The 22,636-nt window shown below is 43.0% G+C and overlaps 1 protein-coding gene across 2 annotated transcripts; it reads right to left on the reverse strand.

Moving 5' to 3' along the window:
- Positions 1 to 986: 986 nt before the first annotated feature.
- On the reverse strand, positions 987 to 5,256 carry LOC144501666 (actin, cytoplasmic type 5). 2 transcript variants are annotated; one of them, XM_078225586.1, is made up of 6 exons: positions 4,996 to 5,256; positions 3,510 to 3,640; positions 3,102 to 3,341; positions 2,371 to 2,809; positions 1,928 to 2,109; positions 987 to 1,640 (listed from the first exon to the last, which is right to left on the reverse strand). In XM_078225586.1, the coding sequence occupies exons 2-6, from the start codon at positions 3,633 to 3,635 to the stop codon at positions 1,497 to 1,499; spliced, it is 1,131 nt and encodes a 376-aa protein (XP_078081712.1). In that variant the 5' UTR covers positions 3,636 to 3,640; positions 4,996 to 5,256; the 3' UTR covers positions 987 to 1,496. The 2 variants fall into 2 exon arrangements, with proteins under 2 accessions (XP_078081712.1, XP_078081713.1); XM_078225587.1 differs by lacking the exons at positions 3,510 to 3,640; positions 4,996 to 5,256 and adding an exon at positions 2,964 to 3,005 and having other exon boundaries at positions 3,102 to 3,198.
- Between the last annotated feature and the right edge of the window lie 17,380 nt (positions 5,257 to 22,636).

Below are 22,636 nucleotides of genomic sequence, written 5' to 3' on the forward strand. Positions count from 1 at the left end.
CCAACACCCCTTCAAATCCATTTCCTATACTCACTCCTGAAAAAGTTGACACATCAGTACTTTCAAACTCAGTTGTCTAGCCTTTGGCCCTGCCAATCAACTCAATTGTTCCTACCGCCAAGAAATATTATGCACACCTTGGTCTTTGCTGTTAGTATGACTTCCAACAAGTCCAAAGGACAGACTTGAATACCTTTAGAGCACAACTGATGTATCATGTGGCCAGACCACAATATTAAGCTCCCTAGATGTTTCAGTACTCGAGAAAAATGTTCTTATTCAATATCCTCTCCCAAGCCCCATCCTCAAATGCAAAAAAAGGCTTTTGGAGCATTCTCCAAGATTCATTCCATCTATTCAGCTGTTTCATCTCTCCCATCAAAAATTCCCTGGTCTTCGCTATCACCCACACCATTAGTTCAAATTTATTAAGCTCCTGCCCTACTGTAACACTAAACCTTTTCCAACCACCATTATACCTCTAGGAAAAAAAACTTTGGCTCAAAGGTCACCCTGCAGTTGTGGAGCACTACTCGTCCTTTTTGATTTGACTGCAGTCAACCACAAATGGTGTGTCAATTGTACATTTATCTAATCACAGAACCTTCCTTGTTACAACCTCAGTAGAAAAGGATTATACACATGTAGGTGGATGGCCCTACTGTTTACACTACCATCCAAATCAGCTGCATTCACATTAGATTCCATTTCCAGTCTTTTAAGCTCACTCCTGCCTGCCCAATTGTTATCTCTAGTAATCCATTCTTGCATATGTTCTCCTCCTGTCCATCTGCTCCCCCAACCAAACTTCCCTCCCATTTAATTTGCTCAATGTTAATGGGCATTTCTTAATCTTTAAATTTACATTACCAGTGGGCAAAGGTGCCTAAAGTATCCATGGAGAAATTACCAAACTCAACTCTGAAAGCAATACCCTACTGTATGATTCATGAATGTGCACAGGCAACAAAAAGACAAGAAACCAGTCAGTTTCTATGGTACTTTACTTGGTTTTCCCTCAAAAATGAAATGTCAGTTGGGCATTACAATAGTCAACATCCAGATGACTTACAAATTTTGGTTTTCTACGATGTGAAAATGAACATTAAGGCAACGTACAAAAAGAAATCTTACATAAATTAACTCAGATGCATAAATTTACAGGTGTAAATGCAACTTTTTTTGCAACTCAAGTTTCAGCCCCATGAACTGCTGAGAAAACAATAGAACAGCAGGGTGGTAAGGCCTGAAATGCAATATGTTTCAAACCCTGCAAGAATGGCAGCAAGACAGAAAGGTGATTATTGAACAATCCAACAGTGCTCCTTTCAAAACACTTCATACTAGCTTTCTGAAGGATGGTAATTTCTTTACAAGTAGGCTCTTTCTTCCAGTTTCATGAGGCTAGCATGAGGTGTAATTGCCTGGGCAAAAAAAAAATTACTCTTCCTTTTCAAAGTTATGCAGCAAACGCTATGCATCTGCTTGCAGTCCATTTAGAAGCATTTGCGGTGCACGATGGATGGGCCAGACTCATCGTATTCCTGCTTGCTGATCCACATCTGCTGGAAGGTGGACAGGGAAGCCAAGATGGAACCTCCAATCCAGACAGAATATTTACGTTCAGGTGGAGCAATGATCTAATAAAACAAAGTAAACAATTGAAAGATCAGATAAGAGAAAACCACAAGTAAATGGTGCATATATCCCAACCCAATTATACTACTGCATTGACAGGAGAACATGTCCCTCACTGGAATGGCTTGCATACCTCAATTTGCATTGTGAGCATTGAGGTATACTGTACATTTCCTCTCCCATCCCAAGCAAGAGGAATCGAGGGACCATTTATTTATACCCATGGTGCAGCCTATGATCCTTAGAACAGGCCATTGCTGCAGTTCCAAGCCAGAAGTAGAAAACCCACCTTGATTTTCATGGTGCTGGGTGCAAGGGCTGTGATTTCTTTCTGCATTCTGTCAGCAATTCCAGGGTACATGGTGGTACCACCAGACAATACTGTGTTAGCATATAGGTCTTTACGGATGTCAACATCACACTTCATGATGGAGTTGAAAGTAGTTTCATGGATGCCACAAGACTCCATACCTGCAAGGAAAAAAAAGTTGAGTTAGTCCATCCTATTAAGGGTACTGCCTACATTCAATAAACTACATCAGGCACACTTATGACAAAATGTCAGCTTGTGCCAATCAGAACATGTCAGGAGTTTAGGACAGCTCCAGAGATGGCAGCTCACCAAGTGTTAAATGGTAGCACCAGAAACCTGGGGTCTGATAGCCTAGTAGCATTTCCCAGTTCTTTGGGTCAAGTTCAAATTTCTAGATCAAGTTATCTTTAAATACTTACCCAAGAAGGATGGCTGGAACAGGGCCTCAGGACATCTGAATCGTTCATTACCAATGGTGATGACCTGACCATCAGGGAGCTCGTAGCTCTTCTCCAGAGAAGAGGACGAAGCAGCAGTGGCCATTTCTTGTTCGAAGTCCAGGGCTACATAGCACAGTTTTTCTTTGATGTCACGGACAATTTCCCTTTCAGCTGTGGTGGTGAATGAGTACCCACGCTCGGTCAGAATCTTCATGAGGTAGTCTGTCAGGTCACGACCAGCCAGATCCAGACGCAGAATGGCATGGGGAAGGGCATAACCCTCATAAATGGGCACAGTGTGGGTGACTCCATCACCAGAGTCCATAACAATACCTGTGGTACGACCAGAGGCATACAGGGACAGCACAGCCTGGATGGCCACATACATGGCTGGGGTGTTGAAGGTCTCAAACATGATCTAAAAGATAGAAAGTGAATTTCAGTGATGTGAAGCAAACAACTCTTTGCACACTTGAATTTGTTAGCATGCCAACATGCAGAATAAGAATGGAAAAATGCAACTCAAGGTGGCAGACAGAAACCAAACACAAAAGATGAAGCAGAAAAGAAACCTGGAGACTTCAGGGGAGAAATTCCAGAAGCAGAAGAGCATCCTGGAAATATTGAAACAATTATTAGGTTCAGGAGAAGAAAGAAAAATACATGGAAAAGTTTATGGAATTATGTACACAGTAACAAAATTAATTTACCTGTGTCATCTTTTCTCTGTTGGCTTTGGGGTTCAGGGGAGCTTCTGTGAGCAGGACAGGGTGTTCTTCTGGAGCAACACGGAGTTCATTGTAGAATGTGTGATGCCAAATCTTCTCCATGTCATCCCAGTTGGTGACAATACCGTGCTCGATGGGGTACTTCAAGGTAAGGATACCTCTCTTGCTCTGAGCCTCATCACCTACATAGCTGTCCTTCTGTCCCATACCAACCATCACACCCTGGAAGCAGGAACAACCAGTTATCAGTAAAAGAATATCAAGTCAGAGCTGCAAAGCACAACCATTTAATTGCCGAACAGAAATTCAGCCTCAATACGAGGGATATGCAAGCTGAAAAGCAGAACCTAGTCTGCACATCAGTGCATTGAATTTGTTCTGAAAGCCTACCTGATGTCTTGGGCGTCCAACAATGGAGGGGAACACAGCACGGGGAGCATCATCACCAGCAAACCCAGCCTTGCACATACCGGAGCCATTGTCTATGACAAGCGCTGCAATCTCATCATCTGCCATTTTGACTAATGAAAAAAAATAACTGTTTAGACTCTCTGGAATATGTGCAGCAGACAAATTACAAGACACTACAAACCCACAAGTTCTACTCACTTAGTCTGGAGGAAAAAAGTGCAAGGAGAAAAAAGGACTAAAATGGTTCTTTAGAATTTACTGGAGTACACATTCATTTCTACTAAAAAATTAGAAGACAGATTTTCTTCAAACCAATTCTATGCCATGGTCTGTTGGCTAGAGAACAATGTCATCCATGGCTCAGCTAATCAGATTGTACACTTCCATAAAAGGATACAGTTTGAGTCTAGCAAGGATTGACCCCACCCCCCTCAAGCAGCTTCAACTTTACCAAGTGTCAGTTAACATATCCCAATTCCAAACCCCTCCCATTCACTGAAGAGATCCCAGTACCTGTCCTTTGTTCCACTGCAGCACTTCAGACTGGATTTAAATAAATTACTTAGCACAGCCAAGTGTCCCTTTCTTCCTGCTGAACATGCCACACCTTCCCACTCGCTCAGCCACACATTCAGTTTTCAGGGATAAAGCCCCAAGTACCTGCCCCACCCAAGCCATTTCACCACTAGTCAAGTGTGAAGAATTTCACCCCCACACCCTACCCAAAGAATCTCATCCACCCCTCCCCAAAAAGAGAAAAAAAAAATCAAGTTACCCACTCAACGCTTAAGCAGCATGTGAATGAACAACTGGCCATGGTTCAAATAAGCACATAACGGGAACATATACATCAGACACCCAACAGATCTTATTTCTAGATATTCACAAGTTACCACAAAAAAGGAGTTTGGCTACACCATCAGATCAATAGCACAACATTAGTATTTCAATTGTACATTGAAACATTCAGCTTCTAGTGATAAAATTTAAAGCACACCACTCTCCCACCCAATTATAAGCACACCATTCTCCCATGACAATAGATTCTTCCACTGATTCTCACCAGTTTAGCCTAGTTTCCTCACACAGCCACCATTTTAAATTCTCTCTTGCCTTTCCCAAACTCCCATTTTAAAGAAAATCCTTAGAACACCAGCTTTCTTTTCTAAAAAAAAAGTCACAAATCCGAGATCAGAGAATGAAAAATAATCATTGCTTGCTCATCTTTACACTCATTTCCCAGGCTACTTGCAACAGTTTTAACTTGCACATCTTAAATCAAGTCAAGCCCACACACACACACTGGGTGGGTGGGTGGATGCAGAATTCAAAATTTTAAAAAGGCTAATTATTCAAACGAGTCTTCAATGCTTAAGAGAAAAAAACCCTGCCAATTTTGCAGAAATGACTGACTTAACGGTTCTTTTATCCCCACCTGCTAACGGCTTGCAACGTTTTTTTTTACCTGTTAGGTTGTTCTGGGGGAGACCGCTGCTACACACGTCCTGTCCCTGGAGCTGCCGGAGTGACTGTGACCGTTCTCACCCTCGCCCCGCTCTCTAATGGAACCAGACCCCGCCCCCTCGCCCCTCCCCCCTGGCCCCGCGGCCGCGCGCACTCTGCACAGACATGCCCATATTTGGGTATCTTTCACCAGCTCGCGCTGCCATTGGGCGAGAGGCCGCCGCACGCGCCCTGCCAGCCGAGTGCCGCCGCGCCCCCCCCCCCCCTCCCCCCGGTCCTCCCCCCGGTCCTCCCCCGATCCCGCCATTCAGCCGCTCGCGCGCCCCTCACCGTCCCTCATTGGTCAAGTCGGCCGGCCGGGCGGTGACGGCGCGCGTCACAGGACGTCAGGGGCGTCCTGCAGTGCGAATACCCATCCAACGGAGGGGGGTATGTGGAAAAACCCAGCCAGCCAGCAAGCTCCCCCCTCCCCGCCCGGGCATCTGAATACGCCATAACGTTCGCCAAACTCCGAGGTGGAAGTGTGATGTCATAAACACGGTCTGGGGCAACGCAGCCGCCCCCCCTCCCCGGCATCTGAATATGCCAGACCATTTTTACCAAACTCTGAGGCTGGACTCGGCCCGGTAATCTGATGGTGGAATAATTGTCAATGCATTTGTTACGGTGGTGCTATGTGGTATGCGGTCACCGGGGATTCTGGCATAGTTTTTCTGTGGCTCCTAATAGAATGTTTCAGAGCATTTAAAAAATATATATAAATCCTAGAAAAGTGAAATATTGGAAAGGCTTTCAGAGTAGGAATTAGACGGTGACAATTACTGTGTTCAGGTTCAATTGATAAAATGCCCCTGACTCCCTGTACTGCCCAGGTAGGTAACAGCAGAAGCAGGGATAATGGTCACAATCTGCTTTTATCCCTTTGGCTCATTGTGGCAAGTGAGGGTCTGTAATTTACCATCGCAGGGTCAATGTACACACATATACTTGCCTGAAAAATCAGTGAAAATATCCACAGTGGGGTGAGGCTGAGCGACAGCTTTTGTGACCATATTTGGACTTTTCCAGAGTATCAGATGAGAGTGTCAACAAAATGAATTTCAGTCCAATACACACCTAACCTTTAAACCCATCAGGGCATGTCATTGAAGCTAATCTAAGATGCATATCATATAATTTACCAGCCTTGGGTGAACACTGATGATGTTAAGTGTAAGAAGTAAAGGGAGCGAGCAGTAAAAGCAGAAAACAAAGCATGTTTTGAAAGACATCCAATAATTACAATCAAATTGAAAACTGACCCCTGTCTCCTGTGTACATACAGTATTATCTTACCTAATCGTAACCCTATCTGAGCTACCTTGAAGGCTGAGTCTTTTTAAAAAAGAGCACATCAAATTTGAATGCGGAAAACTGGGACAAAGCACAATAGCACATTGTGTTCATGTTCAGATGTGCTCCAGTCACAGCACGGTAGGATATAGGTTACACATGTCACCCATTGCCTAGAGCTTCAAGACGTCCCCCACAAAGATGAAGGGAAGCCCCAAGATGGACTACCAGGACCAATTTTAAAAGAGTAGGGGTCTTTAGCAAATGAATGGGGACATGTCGCTTACTTTCCCTCGTAGACAGGGAATGGTGTGTGTGGTGCCATAAAACCAAAAGAAAGGAAAAGGAAATCCATATGTAAGGGAATATTTGTCTCATTAAATAAATGGTCGCTGGAGTTTTGGGCAATACACTGTATGGCATTGTGGACGAGTCCAGTCATCCAGGCACATTTGGGCTGTAGGAAAAAAGCAACGAGTATTCAGTAGTAAAATCTACTCCTTTGAACCAGATCCCTGAAGTAATACCGTATTTAAAAAGAAAGTGCAGTGCAACTGGATCCCAACTCTCTAAATTTCCATTTTCTTTAAGTAGTTTATTTATTAGTCACAAGTAAGGCTTACATTAACACTGCAATGAAGTTACTGTGGAATTCCCCTAGTCACCACACTCCGGCACCTGTTCAGGTTAATGCACCTAACCAGCACATCTTTCAGGTTGTGGAAGGAAACCAGAGCACACAGAGGAAACCCATGCAGACACGGGGAAAACGTGCAAACTCCACACAGTGACCCAAGCTGGGAATCGAACCCAGGTCCCTGGCGCTGTGAGGTTGCAGTGCTAACCACTGTGCCACCGTGCCGCCTAATTATAGTCTGCTAGCATTGCACGCCAGCCATCAGCATTGAACACACACACTATGCTGCTTTTACATTGCCTGCATTTCACCAATCCAGGCCTCTCTAAAAATATACTGTCCTGTGGAATTCATGTCTTCCTAAATGTGTTTACAGGTCTCAACCAATTTGTTTACTCAAACTAGTTTGACATATCTTTGCATAAGGACAGATGAGAATATAAAATGAAAACTGGTGTTTACTGGATGACCAACAAGGATTTTGTATATAGACATGATACCCCAGAATATTATTTTTTCACACTTGATTTTCATTTTGGAGTTTACACTCACATGTTTTTTCATACAGTCGGTTTGTTAACTTTCTAGCCCCCCCTTGCGCATTATATCTATTTGATGCCTCTTTTTGATCCATCCGCCATCCTGTCTTTCATCTGTCACTTTACACTCCTGTTCCTTTATATCGTCCTTGCTTTGTTATTATTGATCTCCTTTCCTGCCTCAACACCTTGCTCACAGTCATTACCCTCATATCCTATCACTTGACTTAATATTTCACCATTAACATAATACGTAGATAAAGAGACGAGAACCAATCTTCTGTCAGTAAACTACCTACCCGGGACAATATAAATATTAACATTTCCCACAGCCAAGTGGGTAATGGTGGTACTAAGCCATAGAAGGCCCATGCTTAATTCCAGGTTTGAGCTGAATTCACTAATTTTACACGGTTGTGATTGCTGCCAATCCTTTTAAGATTGAGCTTTACTTTTATGTTACCCATAATCAAATAGTTTGCCAACATTCTCACCTTAATATAACTAAGTTACCAGACAGCTACCAGAGCCCGTGCAACTATAGTCCAGAAGAGACTGTCTTCAGAAGAAGAACAAGGGTTGGTGGGCAGAAAAAGTGTAAAAATATCACAACATAATTTTTTTTTAAATTGTCTCATTCTATAGAAGATCAGCTAGCGCTGTTTTTACACCGCATTCTTTAGACTTTTTTAAGGGGATGTTAAGATGAGGTCCAGAGTGCTTACCATGCCCATGGTGTTTATACCACTTCTCAAAGGAACTATTAATCCAGCTATTGAAGAGGCTGTGCCATTTGGTTGTGTTAAAGTGTCACCACAGCAGCATCCCTACTGTTTCGTAGATGAAAGATCAAAAGCTCACCCTTTTGCCATTCTAGTCCATTTGTTCACACGCATGGCTTCCTGTTACAAATTTATAACCGCTGTATTACAGGATTCACAGTAAGAAGTCTCACAACACCAGGTTAAAGTCCAACAGGTTTATTTGGTAGCAAATACCATAAGCAAATACTATAAATAACAGGATTCAGCCAGGATAAATCTAAGGATCAATAATGAAGCCCAGACTGATAAAGTAAGCTATCATTGATTTGTGATGCAGAATGTTGGATTTTATTTTAACATTTTTTTTTATTGTACAGTATTTTCAACTTTTTGTAACTATATGGAATAAGACGAGAGTACATCCTGATTCTCTTGATTCTTCTCCATACTCTGAACACCTCAAATCTTTAACATTCCCCCCCAGCCCAGCCCCAAAACCTCGCAGAACATCCACATCATTGCCTTTTCACGGAATTCATCATCCCACTGTTAGCCCTCAAACTCTGAAATGAAAGTCCTTTTTGGTGATTTCAACCTCCATCAACTCAGCGACTTCCACCACAACTACCATCACTAACCAAACTGAATCTGCCACCCTCCCATTCATGGACAACCCTATTTGACCGTGTCATTCCATGTGGCTTTGAGATCTGCGATGTCTGAATTCCAAACAAGGCTCTTTCCAATCATCTCTTTTTTTCTTGTGCATCCCCGAATCAATGCACCATCTTTTACTGCACCAGTTAAACTATTCCCTAGCTTCCTCGATCCTACCATCTCACGTCAGTCTCTGACAATGCTGATAACTCTTAATATCCTCAGCTGCACCCTCCATCCTTATCTCATTTACAAAACCAGTGGCACCTGCTCTTCACTGGATCCTCCTCTTTCCTCTGCTCTCCCAAACAAAGCCCCTGCCTCTCCTTATTCCATTGTTTTTCCTCCACCTGACCTCCGGCAAATTTATCTAATTTATTTGCACTTCAAAGCTGAAGTTCTTTGATTCTTCCATCGCCAGGCTCCTTGCTTCAGTACCCCTTAAACTACATTTCCTGGACTAATGACATCAAGCCGGAATAGAATCTTCGTGTCTGTAATACAAGCTCACATTACAGAGTCCACTGTCTGAACTCAGAAATTAATTTCTGAAACGGAACCCTTTGGTGATTGGGAGAACCTTCCACAAGGGTAAGTAATGACTTACTTGCAATGTAGGGATGCCATTGGAATTTTAAGTAGATTTGAACGTAATAGACACTGCTTAATGTTGCAGTCCTAGCAGCATTCAAGCTAGGCACAGTGGCCCTGAAAATTAATTGGGGATGAACATACTCCAGCATAAATGCTCACCCAGAACTCCCTGCTGAGCATAGCAGACTTTCCAGGATTAAAGGGGTGGTCTCCTGTTCTGTATGAATATGGAAGGTGACCGTATCACTGAGGATGTATCAACAGTGACCACCCAGTCTCGACTTTAAAGTTTCCTTTAAAAAAAACTATACCCTTCTCAGGGCTGTAGGTGTTAATCCCAGTCCATTCCCACTCCAATCCTCCGCCCCCATCTATTCCTGTTGATGAGGTTTAGCTGGACTATTGGATTCAACCTCTGCTGACCATACACTGTGCTCCACTGAGAGCTTGCGATGTGGGAATTCAGACCTTCAGAGATAATTGCGTTCTCCTCCACTCCGTCCCGCACCCCCAATCCTGATTTCTGTTTTTGTAAGGTAAATGCTCTGCCCCCACAGCAGGCATTTGAGGAAATTTTGGTACAAGGCTGTGATCTGCGATCAGGTTCCGGGTGAAGTTCCATTGAAAGTGTGTTGGAACAACCACAGAATCTCAAGGCCAGAAACTTGCAGAGGTTTAGATACAATCTCAGCCATGCGTCAGCAGACAAACACAAAGGATAAATCATTACTTCTTTCAACATACAGAAGCAATCTATTCTTCACACTTAGGTGGCTATTGGCAGTTAAAGACCAGGGAATAGCATGTGAACTGTACTTTAAACTGCCTCGAGTAAATCCACACATTTGCAACATCTTTCAACCCTCACTGACTGGGATTAGCAAATGTAGGTTGCAATTTGAGAAAACTGCCAGAGGCTTGCTGGAGCCCATGTACTCTTGGCAGAGTCTGCTACTCAAGGAGGTGAAGAAAGAAAGTCAAAATCATTCCGCATTCCATTTTCAGGAACATCTTTAGACAGAGAAAGACAGACTATGCCCAAATTTGTGTTTAAAGTGCCATAAAACATGTACCAGGGTACTCCACAAGATGACTTCCTTTGCCCGCTTCCCAGCCTTTAATACTTGCTGACATTTGTAGCCACCAATAATTGCTCCATTGTGAACTGCAACACTTTGGTTTCATTTAATTTCTCACTTGATCAACACTTGATTTCCAGGAATCACAGAATCCCTACAGTGCAGAAGGAGGCCATTCAGCCTATTGAGTCCAAACCAACTCTCCAACAAAGCATTTTACCAAGGCCCACCACCGGCCTATCCCTGTAATCCCATGTATTTACCCCTCTCATCCCTCTAACGAACACATCTTGGGACACCAAGGGGCAATTTAGCATGGCCAATCCACTCAACCTGCACTTGGTCTGTAGGAGGAAACCAGAGCACCCAGAAAAACCCACACAGATACGGGGAGAATGTGCAGACTCCACACAGACAGTCACCCAAGGCTGGAATCAAATCTGCTTCCTTGGTGCTGTGAGGCTGGAGTGCCACCCAATCAGGCCCAATATATCCATCTTCCTTAACCTTACAACATAGTTTAAATTCCTGATATATCTAATGATCTACATTACTTGCCTCTGTGCCTGCAGAATCATAGCATTGTTACAGCCATTTGGCCTGACATTTCTGTGCTAGGTCTTGGCCATTCCCCCCATGTCTTCTCCTTGATTTCTATCTTGTATTTCTGCAAGATTTCTCTGAATTTCAATTGTGGTGTAAAATATTCAGTTAAAGGACCAAATCTACCATTGCTGGATTGAAAGGCTTTTATTTTTTTGTAGGAATGTACCTGCGGTTTGATGATTATAAAAATGGCATAAAAAGCAGGACTTAAAAATAACTCATCAGGAGGAACTGACTGAACTTCATATTTAAATACTGTAAAATTACTTACCTTCTTTCCCACTTGTGAAAAAAACCCTTCTTCCACTCAGCTGTGATGTACTATCAGAGTTACAAATCTCACAGCCACAGGGGAATGTCGAAAATCTGAAATTAAACTGCTGGAAACCTTCAGCAGGTCAGACAGCATCTTGGGAGAGAGTAAAGGAGTGAGCGTTTCAGGTCAAAGACCTTTCATCAGATTGGACCGATTGTGTGTTTCCAGCATTTTCTTTTACCACTTCACACTTACCTTGAATTCAGGACAGCAAAAGAAAAAGAGCATCAATCCTGGAAAGAGTGGAAACACCATTACACTTTGGTGGGACCCACCATGGAGAGTGGCTGGCCAGCTCAGTCTGAGGTCTAATTTGCTTCAGAATGCTATCATGTTGCATACATTCACGCCTTTTTTCCTCGCGTGCATTTTTTGCTAGTCTCTGCCTATGTGGATACCATGATGTGGAGATGCCGGCGCTGGACTGGGGTGAACACAGTAAGAGTTTTAACAACACCAGGTTAAAGTCCAACAGGTTTATTTGGTAGCAAATACCATTAGCTTTCGGAGCGCTGCTCCTTCATCAGATGGAGTGGAAATGTGCTCTCAAACAGGGCACAGACACAAAAATCAAGTTACAGAATACTGATTAGAATGCAAATCCCTACAGCCAACCAGATCTTAAAGATACAGACAATGTGGGTGGAGGGAGCATTAAGCACAGGTTAAAGAGATGTGTTTTGTTTCTATTGTATTGCGGGCTATCCTGTCTGGAGACAACACACATCTCTTTAACCTGTGCTTAATGCTCCCTCCACCCACATTGTCTGTATCTTTAAGATCTGGTTGGTTGTAGGGATTCGCATTCTAATCAGTATTCTGTAACTTGATTTTGTGTCTCTGTGCCCTGTTTGAGAGCACATTTCCACTCCATCTGATGAAGGAGCAGCGCTCCGAAAGCTAATGGTATTTGCTACCAAATAAACCCGTTGGACTTTAACCTGGTGTTGTTAAAACTCTTACTATATGGATACCTGCAGCTCCCCTGTACCTCATCAGAGTGTACTGTGATGAGGTACCTCATTCATTGTGTCAGTGAGTTACAGCGGGGGATTTGATCATGAGATGAACGTTATCCTGTCCTCACCCATAAGCACTTTCTAGCATAGGTCACTAGTTAGCAATTCCTTTCTAGTCCAAGAGCGTTAAAGGCAAAGCTAACGCATCCACGGTTTAAAATTTGTGCTGTCTGGAACTTTATCTTTATAGCACGTAGGGGAACATTAATACATTCTTAAAACACAACTCAATCACTGCCTGAGTGGACAAAGCAACCACTTAATATGGTGCTCAGCCACACAAACCAGTAATGTCAACAGGCTTGTTCCTTTCCCTTTCAGCTCTCCCCAGCAGGACCACTAACAATAAGAGAATGTAATGGGCTTCCATTTTTATGAATGATTATCCTGCTGCTGAGTGACATCGCTGGCACTATCTGGGTTTCCAGTGGAATTGTCGTATATATTGCTAATTCCGGAGATGCTGAAAAAGAGGAAAGTGGGCAAGAATACTCTGCACCATGACGTGCGCGGAGACTGTGATGTAAGGCTAGGATAGTTTTACACAATTCCACAGATCTGCCAAGATGTTCTGAAGTAATCGAGAACCCTTCAAGTTAATCCTACAAGGTTGCAATGAGTTCTTGTCAAACATTAGATGTTATCTCACCTATGAATTTAGAAACATCACCCTTCAACATGTATAATGTATCCTTTTCTTCAAATCAACATCGGACTGGAGCAGAAAGTAGAATTGCTGTGAAGCAATGGAAGATTGTATGCATGTGGGGTAAAAACTAAGAAGTCCCACGAGAGGGAAAACCCAACCTAAATTCCCAAACAGGAAATCCTTCTTGGTTATTTCCAATTATGAAAATGTGAGCTTTCCCTGGTGATTTTGCCAAAGAGGAAGAGGTTACACTGCACACAATCTTCCCATACTTTTGTGTATGCTCACTTCTGTTTCTTTTTTATTAAAATTATTGTGATTGACACACAAAAGATCAGACAAGTACCAACTTGGCATGAACGCTGATGGCTGGGAATTAAGGCGGCATGGTGGCACAGTGGTTAGCATTGCTGCCTCACAGCACCAGGGACACAGGTTCATATTTCCGGCTTAGAGCATAGAACATTACAGCGCAGTACAGGCCCTTCGGCCCTCGATGTTGCGCCGACCTGTGAAACCAATCTAAAGCCCCTCTAATCTACACTATTCCAATATCATCCATATGTTTATCCAATAACCATTTGAATGCTCTTAATGTTGGCGAGTCCACTACTGCTGCAGGCAGGGCATTCCATGCCCTTACTACTCTCTGAGTAAAGTACCTACCTCTAACATCTGTCCTATATCTCTCACCCCTCAATTTAAAGCTATGTCCCCTCGTGCTAGCCATCACCATCCGAGGAAAAAGGCTCTCACTATCCACCCTATCTAATCCTCTGATCATCTTGTATGCCTCTATTAAGTCACCTCTTAACCTTCTCTCTAACGAAAACAACCTCAAGCCCCTCAGCCTTTCCTCATATGATTTTCCCACCATACCAGGCAACATCCTGGTAAATCTCCTCTGCACCCTTTCCAACACTTCCACATCTTTCCTATAATACGGCGACCAGAACTGTACGCAATACTCCAAATGCGGCCGCACCAGAGTTTTGTACAGTTGCAGCATGACCTCCTGGCTCCAAAACTCAATCCCTCTACCAATAAAAGCTAACACACCGTACGCCTTCTTAACCCTATCAATCTGGGTGCCAACTTTCAGGGATCTATGCACATGGACACCCAGATCCCTCTGTTCATCCACACTACCAAGTATCTTACCATTAGCCCAGTACTCTGTATTCCTGTTACTCCTTCCAAAGTGAATCACCTCACACTTTTCCGCATTAAACTCCATTTGCCACCTCTCAGCCCAGGTCTGCAGCTTATCTATGTCCCTCTGTAACCTGCCTCTTCCCTCTGCACTGTCTACAACTCCACCGACTTTAGTGTCATCCGCAAATTTACTAATCCATCCTTCCACGCCCTCATCCAGGTCATTAATAAAAATGGCAAACAGCAGTGGCCCCAAAACAGATTCTTGCGGTACACCACTAGTAACTGAGGTAGTAAATTGGATAAGACACTGGCTCAATGGAAGAAGCCAGAGAGTGGTTGTGGAGGATTGCTTCTCTGAGTGGAGGCCTGTGACTAGTGGTGTGCCGCAGGGATCGGTGTTGGGTCCATTGTTGTTTGTCATCTATATCAATGATCTGGATGATAATGTGGTAAATTGGATCAGCAAGTTTGCTGATGATACAAAGATTGGAGGTGTAGTGGACAGTGAGGAAGGTTTTCAAAGATGGCAGAGGGATTTGGACCAACTAGAAAAATGGGCTGAAAAATGGCAAATGGAGATTAACGCGGACAAGTGTGAGATATTGCACTTTGGAGGGACAAACCAAAGAAGAACGTACAGGGTAAATGGTAGGACTCTGAAGAGTGCAGTTGAACAGAGGGATCTGGGAATACAGGTACAGAATTCCCTAAAAGTGACGTCACAGGTGGATAGGGTCGTAAAGAGTGCCTTTGGTACATTGGCCTTTATAAATCGGAGTATCGAGTATAAAAGTTGGAGTGTTATGGTAAGGTTATATAAGGCATTGGTGAGGCCGAATTTGGAGTATTGTGTACAGTTTTGGTCACCTAGTTACAGGAAGGATGTAAATAAGATTGAAAGAGTGCAGAGAAGGTTCACAAGGATGTTGCCGGGACTTGAGAAGCTGAGTTACAGAGAGAGATTGAATAGGTTGGGACTTTATTCCCTGGAGCGTAGAAGATTGAGGGGAGATTTGATAGAGGTGTATAAGATTTTGATGGGTATAGATAGAGTGAATGCAAGCAGGCTTTTTCCGCTGAGGCTAGGGGAGAAAAAAACCCGAGGGCATGGGTTAAGGGTGAAAGGAGAAAAGTTTAAAGGGAATATTAGGGGGGAGCTTCTTCACGCAGAGAGTGGTGGGCGTGTGGAATGAGCTGCCGGATAAAGTGGTAAATGCGGGGTCACTTTTAACATTTAAGAAAAACTTGGACGGGTTCATGGATGAGAGGGGTGTGGAGGGATATGGTCCAAGTGCAGGTCAGTGGGACTAGGCATAAAATGGTTCGGCACAGACAAGAAGGGCCAAAAGGCCTGTTTCTGAGCTGTAATTTTCTATGGTTCTATGGTTCTATGGAACTCCAGGATGAATATTTCCCATCAACCACCACCCTCTGTTTTCTTACAGCTAGCCAATTCCTGATCCAAACCACTATATCACCGTCAATCCCATGTGTCCGTATTTTCTGCAAAAGCTTACCATGGGGAACCTTATCAAACGCTTTGCGTTTGATAAGGTTCCCCAAGGGTCACTGTCTGTGTGGAGTCTGCACGTTCTCCCCATGTCTGCGTGGATTTCTTCCGTGTGCTCCAGTTTCCTCCCAACTGTCTTAAAATGTGCGGATTAGGTGGATTGGCCATGCTAAATTCTCCCTTAGTGTACCCGAATAGGGGTGACTAGGGGATTTTCACATTAACTTAATTGCAGTGTGACTGTAAGCCTACTTCTGACTAATACACTTTAAAACTATTTTTTTGGATGGAGATTGTGCCCATGTGCTGATAATGGATTTGTGCGAGTGTAGAATATATACAAACACATTCTGAAAGTCAATCTCAGCGCCTGTAAATTGGACTCCACTAGAATTGATTGGGGGGGTGGGGGGGTGGGGGGGGTGGGGAGGGCAACCAATACTGGGCAGATCCAAATGGAAAAGTCTCTGTCCTCATAACATTTGAGAGGAACAGAGTTAGGTCCCTTGCAAGTGAGTATGCTGCAAAGCCAGTGGTGCTTTCACCCACCATTTCAAAAGTAACTTCATATGTAATAATTGCAATCAGGTCAACAAATCAAGCATTTGTTTCAAATCACACGAGACAACACCAACCTCAACAGTGAACAACTGATCTTGCATCGAATCCATCAGGTGAACTAGTGTAATCAGAAACTGCCTGAAGGAATTAGAGTCCAAGTATTTGCCCCTGAGCTAAGTAACTACAGTTATGTTAACTCCTAATAAAATATGAATTGCATTTTTACAAAATTGCTTTCATTTAAAATTGTTTAAATCTTTGTGTTTTTCAAGTAACATTGGCCCAGAAATTGGATGCTAATATTGACAGTGATAATTTCGCGCCTCATGTTTTCCATGTGCTGTTTTAGTGTTTGTAATATAAGATAGATGATTACTCGACAAAATTATCAGCCGCAGTATTGAAAGAGGAGCGCTCCAAAAGCTCGTGCTACCAAATAAACCTGTTGGACTTTAACCTGGTGTTGTGAGACTACTTACTGTGCAGTATTTAATTTGAGGTGATGTGAAATGGAGAGGAAGATTGAGACAACTACTACCCAAAATGTGCCGCTAAATTGACCTGGAAATGCAAACATGTTTTGATAGGATGGAGCTGTTTCTCAGGATGAACAGGTAAGTTTGAAGACAGTATACTGCAGTTCCAATACACCACCACTAGTCAGCACTGAGAAATTAGCTCTCTATCAGGACAATCTTTGAACACATTACCTTGTCTTGGTGCTATCACAAGGCAGTCTTTTTGGGACACAATGGAATTCTTCCTTTAAATTAAGGTCTGTAGCTTCATTGTTACAGATGACCCTTTGTTTCCACAATGGCATCTGCAACATGCATGCACATATCTGGCAGGATGGTCATTTGTTAAGAGTGTGCACCTGAAGTGTGGAATTTAATTTCCCAGGGAGCAGAATAGGAGGTGATGGGGACATATAATTCGGTAGAATGGTATTGGATGGAGAGCCTGTCCCCTCCCTGATAGCCCTCATTTAAGTCGGGACAGGAAGGGTTGAAGACAACCTGCCTTCCCAAAGGACAATTGATGCCCTTAAGTGGCCAATTAAGAGGCTGGGAGCTCTTCAGTCCCAGCAGAGCATTGGCCAGTGTCATAGGATGGTCACAGCACAGAAGGAGGCTCTGTGCTGGCGCCCTGTAAGAGCTTCTGTGGTCCCACCCCCTTGCCTTTTCTCTATACCTCTGCAATTTTTTTCCTTTCTGATAGTTATTCCCTTTTGAAATTAGTAATTGCATTCCAGATCCTAATCACTCGCTGCGCAAAATGGCTTTTCCTCCTGTTGCTTCTGGTTCTTTTGTTAGTCTGACCTGCTTTTTGACCCTTCTTCCAATGGGAACAGTTACTCTGTCACGGTGCCTCACGATTCTGGACGCCTCTATCAAATTTCCTCTCAACCTTCCCTTCTAAAAGAGCAAAGTCCCAACTTTACCGATGTATGTATGAAATTGGAGCCTCACATCCTGAAACCACTCATGAATGGAGAGAATACGGCAAGGAGCTCAGGAACTGTTGGTAGATTATGAGCAGAATGGAGAGAGAAGGTAAATGACACTATCCCTTTCCAGACTACTTGTCTGTGATAGCATTGTGTTTGGCACTGGGTTGCATGCTACTATCATTTAAATTAGCAGGCAATATGAGCCATATTCAGAAAATTGTAAAATAAAGCAGAAGTCACATTTAAATATTCAGCTTAACAAAGACACAAAAATCAGAAGCAAAAGGCTGCAGATGCTGAAAATCTGAAATGAAAACAGATTGCTGAATTGCTCAGAAAATCAGGCAGTATTTCTAACTTTTGCCAGTCGACTTTAAATATTAGCTTGATTCCCCAAAAACAAAAAGCTTGTTTTAACAGATCTTTTTTTTAAAAATGACACATTAATGATCAGCTCTCTGTATCCAACAGTAGATTAACTGAATCATAGAATCGCTACAGTGCGGAAGGAGGCCATTCGGCCTATCGAATTTGCACCAACTCTCCGGCACAGCGTCATACCCAGGCCCTATCCCCACACCATTCCTCATAACATACACATCTCAGGATGCTATGAGGCAATTTAGCATAGCCAATCCACCTAACCTGCACATCTTTGGGCTGTGGGAGGAAACCAAAGCAACTGGATGAAACCCACACAGACACAGGGAGAATATGCAAACTCCACACAGTCACCCAAGGCCGGAATTGAACCTGGGTCCCTGGCACTGTGCCACCATGCCGGTGACTGGTGATTCTGGTGTTAGGATTCATCTCATTCTTGACAGTCGGACTCTACTGTGTGCAAGATGGCTTGCATATTAGAACAACAGTGCTTGCGTTTCAAGTTAATTCATTTGTATGATATGCGTTTTGCAGTGTTTATGATAAGGTACAGCATTGAAAGAAGTTCTTTTATCCAGTACAATATTCTATTAAAGGGATTGGAGTTATTCACATTGGAATGAATACTGCAATAATCAAATATTTTCTGTATGGTTGAATAAATTTGAATAATATGTAAAATGTTGTCTCAAGTATATATTTTATGAGGCAGCCTTGTATCGAACTACAGTTCAACAGTTCATTGGTTTCAGAACAATGTGCCATGTTTGAACACATAATCCCTAATATGGGGAGGGGAAATAAAGCAAATATGGGATGGTTGAATTGAATGAATAAATCAAGTTGGCAAAATGTCAAAATGTATTTGTATTATGGCAATTATTGCGACATAATTAATATAAGTGACTGATTAACACGCCTTGCAAATATGATAAATACACAATCAACCTTGATCTTTTCACACCAACATTTTAAAGATCACCTGAACATGGTAGTTTTTTGCGAGTGAGGTTTGCGTAAATTGTGGGGCTGTGAATCATCCTAATAAACAGAGAAAGAAATCTATACATGTTTGTAAATGGGATTGTGTTACTCATACTATTAGGATGACTCGACACAGGATCACGTATGTTGACAGTCCTCTTTGCAAAATTCATTTGCAATGAGTGTACCTCATACATTGAAGTAAAACACAGCTCATCCATGTCTTCGTTACCTCTAAACTTGACTATTCCAACGCTCTCCTTGATGGCCTTTCATAGAATTATAGAATCCCTACAGTACAGGAGGCTATTTGGCCCATTGAGTCTGCACTGGCTACAATCCCATCCAGGACCTATCCCTGTAACCCCACGTATTTACCCTGCTAATGCCCCTGACACCAAAGGGGCAATTTAGCATGGCCAATCAATCCAACCCACACATCTTTGGAGTGTGGGAGGAAACTGGAGCAAACCCATGCAGAAGGGGAAAATATGCAAACTCCACACAGTCACCCGAGGCTGGAATTGAACCCAGGCACTATGAGGCAGCAGTGCTAACCACTTTTCCACTGTGCCGCCCTGCATTAACTTATGCTTATCTAAAACATTTTTGCCTGTTTACTAATTCGCATCAGGTCCCAGCATACCTGTGCTCGCTGATTTGCATCGACTCACTTTCCAACATGATTTTAAAAAACGCATCCAAGTTTTCAAATTGCTTTGTGGCTTTGCCGCTCCCTATCTGTAGCCTCCTTCAGCTGTACAACCCTCCTAGATCTCTGCACTTCTCCAATTCTGCTTCATGCGTATCCCCAGTTTTAATCACTCCACCGTTGGTGGCCATGCCTTCAGTTGTCAAGGCCCAAAATTCTGAAATCCCTTCCCTAAACCATGTCATCTCTCTACTTCTGACTCCTCCTTTAAGACACTTCTTAAAACCTGCCTCTTTAACCAAGCTTTTGGTCACCAATCCTAATATCTCCTTGTGTGCCTCAGTATCAAATCTTGCTTGACAATGTTCAAATTTGAAAATTACATTAGTAGTCCTAAGGATGCTACTAAACACACCTTAATACAACCGCACGGTGGCACAGTGGTTAGCACTGCTGCCTCACAGCATCAGGGACCCAGATTCAATTCCTGGCTTGGGTCACTGTCTATGTGGAGTCTGCACGTTCTACCCGTGTCTGCATGGGTTTCCTCTGGGTGCTCCGGTTTCCTCCCACAGCCTGAAAGATATGCTAGTTTAGGTGCATTGGCCAGGCTAAATCCTCCCTCAGTGTACCCGAACAGGCGCCGGAGTGTGGCAACTAGGGGATTTTCACAGCAACTTCATTGCAGTGATAATGTAAGTATACTTGTGATACTAATAAATGCATTTTAAAAAAGAAATCTGTAACAGTCTGCTGGTCTGGTCACTCATTTCCAGGACCAGCTTGAACTGACAGCTGGCCTACAAGGAGCAGGAATGGACAGTGATTCACGTCACGTTTCCTGGAGCGCTTCTACCAGGTGCCCACCCATTAGAGACGCTGGTAATCGGCCACAATAAATTGCTTTGTAGTACTGGCTAATATGTTTTATAAATGTTGGTGATTATCTGACACAAGACTTGGGTTCTCTGTGGGCCTAATCAATACTTCACAGCTTCAATTACAGTGCAGGTACAGTGTCTCAATACTAGCACTTCTGGACCAGATCCAAGCTGGATTTCAGATCTTGCAAGTTTTCGAAGATAAAAAATCAGAACCTTAATTCAATTAATAGGAGACACATGAAATAAGGTGAATAAGTACTCTATTTTTCAAACTCTAATAAAAAGAAACATAACAGTGGAGAAATATAGTTTGAAAAAGTATTAAATAATTGGTTAAGTAAGGCTGGATTGCAAGTACAGATCGGAGGAGCAAGTGTTGCTCGGACCACTTGTAGTGCAGGAAAAGGCTTGTGCGCAAAGCCAGTTACTGGTCTGGCACACCGTCGTGCCATTGCAGCACCTAACTGATTTATCCCAGTAAGTTATTTCACTCCTTTAGTAACAATTAAAACCAATAAATGGCAGCTTATAAAAATGTCCTGTTTTCGGACAGCCAGACATTTTTGAGACATTCTACCTGCATTCTCTTAAGAACAATCGACGCAACAGATAGAGACGGAAAATGACTTTCCCCCAGCAGTTCTGTTCACAACATCAATAATTAGGTACCTAAGTGTAGTTCACTTCGCAATCTCTTGCATGATGTTAAACAATGCTCCAAAAACTGTCCAAAGGGAAAAACAACAAAATGTGACACTGAGAAAAAGGGATGGAATCTTTGAAGCATTAAAATCAGCAATATTCAAGAAGTAATTTCACTTAAAGTTCAAATAATGATTTACATAGGCCTGAAACTTGTGATTTAAATAATACATATAGAAATATTTGTAAGTAAATAGTAGCAGATTGTTTAGTGCTACAATTATTGAACAATTAATTTAAATTGTAACTAACATAGTTAGGCTGGCTGAATTGTGAGTTGGGCATTTTTGCTTAAGTGCCAATGTCAGCACATTCACTTTCAATTGGTCAACTTTTATGTGAATCCCCAGTTCTCTAAATGGGACTTCCCACCCTGCACAGAGCCTTGTTTTAGATGACTTCCTGCACAGTCAGCAGTGTCCTCTACTCATTCATTTAGGCTTATGTATTCCAGTAGTCAACAACCCCAAGAAAATGCGATGGGACTTCCAGAAAGCCAACTGGACAAAATACAGTGAAACCATGGAACGCAGCAGCTAGATAATCACACTACGAAACATGAAGAGAGTGCTGCCCTCCTAAAGGCATATGAAACATAAGGGGACACAGAGGTAGTGTCCCTCAATGCTGCACTAATTGGGAGGAAACCATAGCAGAGCTAAACTTCACACACTCCAGCAGAAAGGGCTGGAGCCTAATCCTTGCCTTGGAGCAGCCCAAACGCCACCCACTCGAAACCTCAGTTACTCCCAACCATGTCTCCCGCCGTCTGCTTGCAATAGCTAAGATGTGGAGATGCCGGCGTTGGACTGGGGTAAGCACAGTAAGAAGTCTCACAACACCAGGTTAAAGTCCAACAGGTTTATTTGGTAGCAAATACCATAAGCTTTCGGAGCAGAGCTCCTTCGTCAGGTGGAGTGGATATCTGTTCTCAAACAGGGCACAGACACAGAAATCAAATTACAGAATACTGATTAGAATGCAAATCTCTACAGCCAGCCAGGTCTTAAATGTACAGACAATGTGGGTGGAGGGAGCATTCAACATAGGTTAAAGAGATGTGTATTGTCTCCAGACAGAACAGCTTGTGGAATTCTGCAAGTCCAGGAGGCAAGCTGTGGGGGTTACTGATAATGTGACATAAATCCAACATCCCGGTTTA

This window comes from Mustelus asterias, chromosome 12 (assembly GCF_964213995.1).
Source record: "Mustelus asterias chromosome 12, sMusAst1.hap1.1, whole genome shotgun sequence".
Lineage (NCBI taxonomy): Eukaryota > Metazoa > Chordata > Chondrichthyes > Carcharhiniformes > Triakidae > Mustelus > Mustelus asterias.